Source organism: Erinaceus europaeus, assembly GCF_950295315.1.
Source record: "Erinaceus europaeus chromosome 6 unlocalized genomic scaffold, mEriEur2.1 SUPER_6_unloc_17, whole genome shotgun sequence".
NCBI lineage: Eukaryota > Metazoa > Chordata > Mammalia > Eulipotyphla > Erinaceidae > Erinaceus > Erinaceus europaeus.
Window position 1 is genome coordinate 673,881 of NW_026647122.1, and position 7,293 is coordinate 681,173.

The window sequence follows — 7,293 nt, forward strand, 5'->3', positions numbered from 1 at the left end:
TGCCACCACACCCACACACACAGCCCTGCACACACTCCTGGGCTCCTCTGCCTGCAGCCTGCCTCTCAAACAGTCTCCTTCTGCCCCCTAGCCCCCTTACAGCCTCTGCCACGGACCCCCACAGACACCTGGGCATGAGCAGTGCAGACATGCAAACAGCTCCCCTCGCCCCCACTCCAGTTGCTCCAAGGTTGTCAAGAGTCTTTTTTTTCATGCTGTAGAGGAGGGAGTTGAGACAGTCCAATGTCCTGGGGAGCAAGAACTGCAAACAGTCCATCTACAATGTAACATTTGGGTCTCAGGCCGCCCAATCCCTAGTGCGCTGTGCAGACCTTTGACTGGCAAAAACACCCCATCTGAGCGTGAGATCTGGCTGGGCTAGTGGCTCTTTCTGTGGACTAAGAGACAGACAGACAGAGTTTTCAGGTTCAAAACCTATACTTCCCAGAAGATGGTCATTCACATCGGTAAAAAAAAAAAAGGCTTTTTATTTTTTTTTCCCCTGCCTGGGTAACCTGTCTCCTGCCTGTTTCAAAGTGAAAAAAGGGAAAAATCTTTTTTGGAGGGAAAAGGACCAAAATGCAGGCAGGTGGACTCCGTGGAAGGTGGATGGGGAGTTGCTCCTGCCCTGGCACTAGAGCCCCAGCTGCTGTTCCAGGTGCTCTCTGATAACAGAGATCTCCGTGTGTCGTGTCATGACACTGTCTCCAGGACTGAGCCTCAGGATAATGAGGATTCAAAACGAGGCAGGTGATACTGCCTTCAATAGTAAATCCAGGGAGGTTTGGCGGTATGTCAGAGGGTTAAGGGCTTGTGGCGCTCACGAATAGAGGGGACAGGTGGAAGGATTTGGGGTCTGGCCCCCAGACCGCCACCTGCAGGGGAGTCGCTTTACAGGGGGTGAAGCAGGTCTTTAGGAGCTCTATCTTTCTCTCCCACCCTGTATTTCCTCTGCTCTCTCCTTTTGTGTCTGTCAGATGCAAGGTCAGTAACAACAACAACAACAACAAAAACAATAACCACCACAGTGACCAAGCAACAAGGGCAGCGGAAGGGGAACAAATGGAGTGCAGGAGCTGTGGATTATTCGTGGCGTAGGCACTCAGCTGTGGCAATAACCCCTTGAGGCAATCAATCCATACATGAAGATGTAATACAGGTAACAGAGACGTATATGTCCCTGTGTGTTTCCACTGAGTTAATGTAAATGCACTTTTTTTTTTTTAAAAGAAAAACAGTATCTTTATTGTGTGTAGTTTTAACAAACATTCACTGTGTGCAATTCTAGCAAAGACAAATTTCTTTGTCCAAAATATGCTGAAATAAAATAGGTAAACAAACTTCATTATTGAATACACAAAAGGAATGTTAATATTATTTATCTACTTGTGAAGAGTGAACTAAGAAGGAAGTTAAATAATCATAGTAATGTTCTTTCTGTGCAAACAGCAAGTACGGAATATAGGTGTGGACAAAGGGCAGCTCCGAAAGCTCACAAGTGAGATTTTAGATGAGGGCGGGTAACTTGACAACTTCCTTTCTATGTCTTAGAACTAACTGCCCTCTGAGATCACCCCCACAAATTCCAAACTGGGCTCTTTCAGAGGACAACAGCCAAATGTGGCTGAATTCCCCACTACTTTTGTGATATTTGGGAAAAGAAATGAAATGATTTAAAAAAAAAAAAACCCACTCTTTCTTGTTGAGACAAGACATGTCTGAATTCATTTCTCCCGGGGAAGGAAGTAGTGAACGTTAAATGTTTTACATTTCAATCTCCTAAAATGGAGTTTAATCAGATATATATCACATGAGATTTTTAAGCATGAAATGCCGTAAGTAATAATATACCTGGCCTGAAAATATTTTGCATTGCTCCACATCAGAAGTAAATGCATATGAACTCAACAATTACCTTATTTCATAACAGATGCATACATGACAGCTGCTAAAAGAACTCCACAGGTTCCAATTATAGATGTCAACGGATTTTTATTTTATTTTTTACCAGAGCACCAGCTCAGCTCTGGCTTATGGTGGTGCTGGGGATTAAACCTAGAACCTTGGAGCCTTGGGTTCTTTTTGCATAACATTATTTGGAAAGGTATCTCCCCAGCCCTCCAATAGACTTTTATTTCTGCCTAAGTAGTCCCATAAGACCTAAACACAATATAAACTTTGTCCCCTCCACTTTGTCTTCAAAATACAGAAATTATTTGGAAATTAAAGTCACATCTTATAGAGACAGAAGCTGGGAAGTTTTGGAGACCTGTCATTAACATCCCTATTTCAGTGGCATAGACATTCTCTCACCTCCTCCTCTAGAGATCAAACTGTATGGTGTGCAGCAGTAGTTAGTGCTCCTTGGAAATAAATAACTAAACATCCCCAGAGACCTGCTCCAGAGGCCATAGTCAGCCAACTGGGACTGGCTCCATTTGCTCTCCAGTGGGGTTTTCAAAACCTACCAACCTCAAGACTATTTTGAGAATCTGAGTACACCTCTAAAAACAAATGTCCTTTTAGATAGATTTGGCTAACATACTGTATTACTTTACTGTTTAGAAAAGCTAAACAATAAATCTGGCTGTTTATATAGGTAGCAGAATAATAGTAAGTAAAAGTAAGTAATAATAGTAAGTAAAAGTAAAAGTAGTTTCTTCTTTTTTTAAAATATTTATTCCTTTTTGTTGCCCTTGTTGTTGATCATTGTATTGTTGTTATTGCTGTCATTATTGTTGGATAGGACAGAGAGAAGTGGAGAACGGAGGGGAAGACAGAGAGGGAGAAAGACAGACATCTGCAGACCTGCTTCACTGCCTGTGAAGCAATTCCCCTGCAGGTGGGGAGACAGGAGCTTGAACTGGGATCCTTATGCCGGTCCTTGTGCTTTGTGCCACGTGCGCTTAACCCACTGAGCTGCCACCCAACTCCCCTAAAAGCAGTTTCTATAACACAGTGACGTCGCATTTGTTGTAGAGTTCAGAAGCCTGGGTACTAAGATTTCATGAATGGTTGTTATATAGTATGAAAACCTTTTTTTTTTTTTCCTCTGGCTCTGAGTAAGAAAAAGTTTACCTATAAACAGAAAAGGCAACCAATACAAAATTAAAAAAACAAACAAACAAAAAACCAAACATACTTTTTGGATAGTTTACCCTAAAAGTATCAAAAACACAATTTTACTGAAGACAACTATCCTTTAATGTTTCTTGTAGGCCAGATGATTTGCATTCAATTTTGGAGATTCTAACTACCATCCATGAAATCCATCCAGTACCCAGAGTACTTTTCATTTTCTCACTGGTTTTAGCTTGAAAGTTCCCTTGCCAGCTCCCTAAGTCTTTATCCTTTACTTCTACCAAAGGTGGCCTGGGGAGACAGCATAACAGCTATGCAAAACTTTAATGCCTCCTGAGGCTCTGAGTTTCCAGGTCCAATCCCCAACATGACCTTAAGGCAGAGATGAGCAATAAACTGCAAAAGACAAAACAAAACAAAAAAGTAAAGAAAACCACTAAAACAAAGATGACCCCATGTCATGCAACTTAATTGCTGTAACAATTATGTGACAATTCCTACTTAAGGTAACCTTTATCTTCAAATGGAAAAGTATCCAATCATACCACTCTCTACATATTAAACTAACTTAAAGGGGGGGGGCAGTAGCCCAGTTGGTTAAGTGCACATGGCATGTATGGCACCAACCAGCGTAAGGATCCAGTTTCAAGCCCCCGGCTCCCCACCTGCAGGGGGGTCGCTCCACAGGTGGTGAAGCAGGTCTTCTCTCCCCTTGTCTGTCTTCCCGTCTTCTCTCTATCCCTCCCCGTCCTATCCAACAACAGCAATGGCAACATAACAACAAGGGCAACAAAAATGGAAAAAAAGACTTCCAGAAGCAGTGAATTCCTACTGCAGGCACAGAGCCTGAGCAATAACCCTAGAGGCAAAAAAAAAAAAAAAGTCTTCAAGTAACATCTTCTAATACACAAAAACATTTTCTTTAAAAAGAGGATATACACTTGTTTGTTCAGGGGCCTGAATCTGGAACTTCAGAGCATCAGACATGAGTCTCTTTTTATAAACTTATGCTACCTCCCCCAACCCCATTTAAAAAAAAAAAAACATTTTCTAAAAGATAAAAAATTTGACCACATTCAGAACCCCAATATATAAAAATCAAACTAAAAATTCCTAAAATTACTCTTTAAGGTCATATCCAGGTGTTCAAGTACAGGGTTACAATTTTGATGAATTCTGAATTTACTCAACTGCTAAATCACAGGATACAAGACCTGGGCTGAACTTTTTCTTAAATAGCTTTCATGAGCAGACACTGGTTTACTGCAAAGTTTCCTGTTCTGTCAACTGTCTGGCAAGCTGGAAGGGGGAAGAGATATTGAACAGTATCCATGAGTCTTCTTGAACTAAGTTGCTCCCTACTGTACTTAACACTCAGAAACAAACAGTAATGCTCAAAGAATAGGGAGGAAGAAAAAATGAAAATCATCAGATGGTGGCAGAATCAGGAACTTACACAGGAAAAAAAAAAAAAAAAAGTAAATATGCCAGAAAAATCCCGAAAGCAAAAAACAGTAACATAACACTAAATAATAATCTACTTCTCAATAAAACATTCGCCTGATGGGGTGGGGAAGCTATCAGTATCTTTTATTCTCAACAGAAAAACAGAACAAAACTGCAAATTGGAGCCATGAGGTAAAATAGAGATAAAATGGAAATAATCTCTTATCAGCATCTCCCACTTTTGAAAGTCATTTTCTATAAAGTCATTTTACTTTACAAGCCAAACAAAAGGTCAAATATTCTATCTCTGGTCAATTTGAAGTTTCTTGTAAACAGGGAATAAGAATTCTGCTAGTCAGTAAGTAGAAATGCATCACACTTTCAGATACAGCTGTACATCATTACAAGTTTTTTTTTTTTTTTTTAGCAATAAAAGGTGTGGGGAGGAAGAACACTAGAAACTAGTATCAAAGGCTAGAGTCTTTGGTGCTTTATGTCCTAATATTCCTCAAAAGAAAGATTATTATGTAATTCTCCCTATCCCCAAAATTCATCATCTTTTCTTCTTCTGTTTCTCTCCACTCCACATAAATAAGAGAAGTATTGTCCAGCATTTTGGGAATGAACCACCTGGAAACAAGAGCTACCTGCCATACTAACTTGGAAGGAAGGATATGATCATAAGGTTTTAACAAATAGAAACATGGACTGTCATTTGGCAGTAGCATTTTAAATCAGATGTGCAACTTCACTTAATGAATTAAATCTGCACTGGTAAATAATTAAGCCAGAATTCTATATTAATCATTTAAAAGAAAGATGGACCAAAAAAAGCTTACAGATAAGAATGTGCTACCCTGTTAAGAAAGTCTCGTATGCACTTAAAATATTGGAAAGCATTTTAACAATTGGCAATTAGTCTAAAAAATATGGACGGCAATTAGAAACTCAAGTTTTGAAATGTAAAGGTACACAAGAAAACTGAGAGAAGAGAAAACTCAGGCAAGGACTGAGAATAATGCGCAGGTGCTTAGGAGTAAGGCTCAGAGATGAAAGACATGGGTCAGGTCTGAGGTGGGTATCTGGCCAGCCATCTCGCTCCAAAAGAGAAAATACAACTGGTAGGATTCAGAAAGAGGGCACCACTGCAGCCTCCAAACAAGTCTCTAGTTCTCACTCCCAAGTGGATATACTTTCCAGACTTCAATAAGATCTCCTCAGGAGGACTTGCTTTCCGAAGTATAGTAACGATATAGGAAGCCTAAGAGAACAGCGCCTATGATGGGTAAAATCCAGTATGACCAGCAACTTTTGCACGTGTCATTTTTCGAAGGATCCTTACTACCACTTTCAGGTTTAAGATCATTCGGATGCACATCGCCAATATAGTACTGCTTCAGCATTTCTCTGGCATCAATGGAGTGCCCTACATCTTCAAAGCTTTCACTTGCATCTGCACCAGCTTGTTCCAGCAAAACTTCTTCTCCACCAGGATGCTCGTTAAGGAAAGGGGTGATATCGTAGACTCGCCCGTGGATCACCAGCCATATCTCCTTCGAGGAGTTGCGCTTCGCCACCTCCTCCAGACGATAATAGGTGACAGACTTCGCCACCCCTTGTCCTTTCCCATCGCTGCCGCTAGCTCCCGTGGACGCCATCACGGCCGCAACCTCTCGCTTCTAATTACTACACCGGTTGCCGCCGCTAACTTCCCCGAGGTGGACACCGCGCTCAGGCCTCCCCCGGCTTCCGTAACTAGTGTCCACCGTAAATGCACTTTTATTGACTTCTTCATTTATTTATTACATTGCCACGAGAATTTCTTTTCCTTGCTAAAAAAAAGTGTCCCATCAAGGGTACCAAGGGGTGCCACACCCAGGTAAGCACTCATGTTACAATGCAGGAGGACTGGGCTTCAACACCCTGGTTCCCACCTGCCAGGGGAAATCTTTACAAGTGGTGCGGAAGTGCTGCAGTTGTCTCTCTCTGTGTCTCAAACTCTCTCTACGTCCCTTCCCTCTCAATTCCTGTCTATTTATTCCAGTGAATAATCAAGAAAATAGAAAGTAAAAAAAGAAAAAGGAAAAGGAAATATTCCACGACTTCAAATGGGCTACTCAGGACAATGCTTTCCTTGTTAAGATCCTCACAGCATTCCATATGCAGAAAGGCAAAGACGCCATGTATTTTTTAACCCAGTTTTTTTTATTTATTTATTTATTTAGGTGCTTATTCATTTTTGTTATTGATGAATTAATGTTTTACATTTGACATTGACTAGGGATCTGACACCAGCGGACTCCAGTACCCCTATATGGTACTCTGCCTCTACAAAACCTATCCATTGAACTGTCCATCCATCCATCCATTCACCCATACATTATTCCATCCATTCATCCATCCATCCATCCATCCATCCACCAGTCAACCAAGCTAAGTACTAAAGGAGATCTCTCCTTGAATGGTGAGGAGAAACAACGATGCATAGGTAGGTTGCAAAGGCCCAGTTTGGCTGAATAGGGCAGAGGGGCTGAACCAGGGAATGTGTTGGGGCGTGTGGGTTTGAGCCGGAGACCCTGTGAGCTGGGTCACATTAGGGGCAGGCAGGGGGTGGAAGGGGTTGCGAACAGCTGTCACTGGAGAACCATCACAAGTGCTGGAGCTGGTGAGCAGGGCACCTGGAAGAGAGGACAGACAAAGGAGAGAAGCAAAGTGCGGTGGAGAGGAGAGGGGAGAGGATGGTGAGGACAGGAGTGGACAGGAGAG

General features: G+C 41.8%; 1 protein-coding gene across 1 annotated transcript; it reads right to left on the bottom strand.

The window, feature by feature from the left end:
• Positions 1 to 4,645: 4,645 nt before the first annotated feature.
• On the bottom strand, positions 4,646 to 6,286 carry LOC132536143 (cytochrome b5 type B). The gene has a single exon (XM_060183787.1). The coding sequence runs from the start codon at positions 6,183 to 6,185 to the stop codon at positions 5,745 to 5,747; it is 441 nt and encodes a 146-aa protein (XP_060039770.1). The 5' UTR covers positions 6,186 to 6,286; the 3' UTR covers positions 4,646 to 5,744.
• Positions 6,287 to 7,293: the final 1,007 nt, after the last annotated feature.

Coding starts and splice junctions, on each gene's coding strand:
- LOC132536143 (XM_060183787.1), bottom strand. CDS start 6,185: ATGGCGTCCACGGGAGCTAGCGGCAGCGATGGGAAAGGACAAGGGGTG.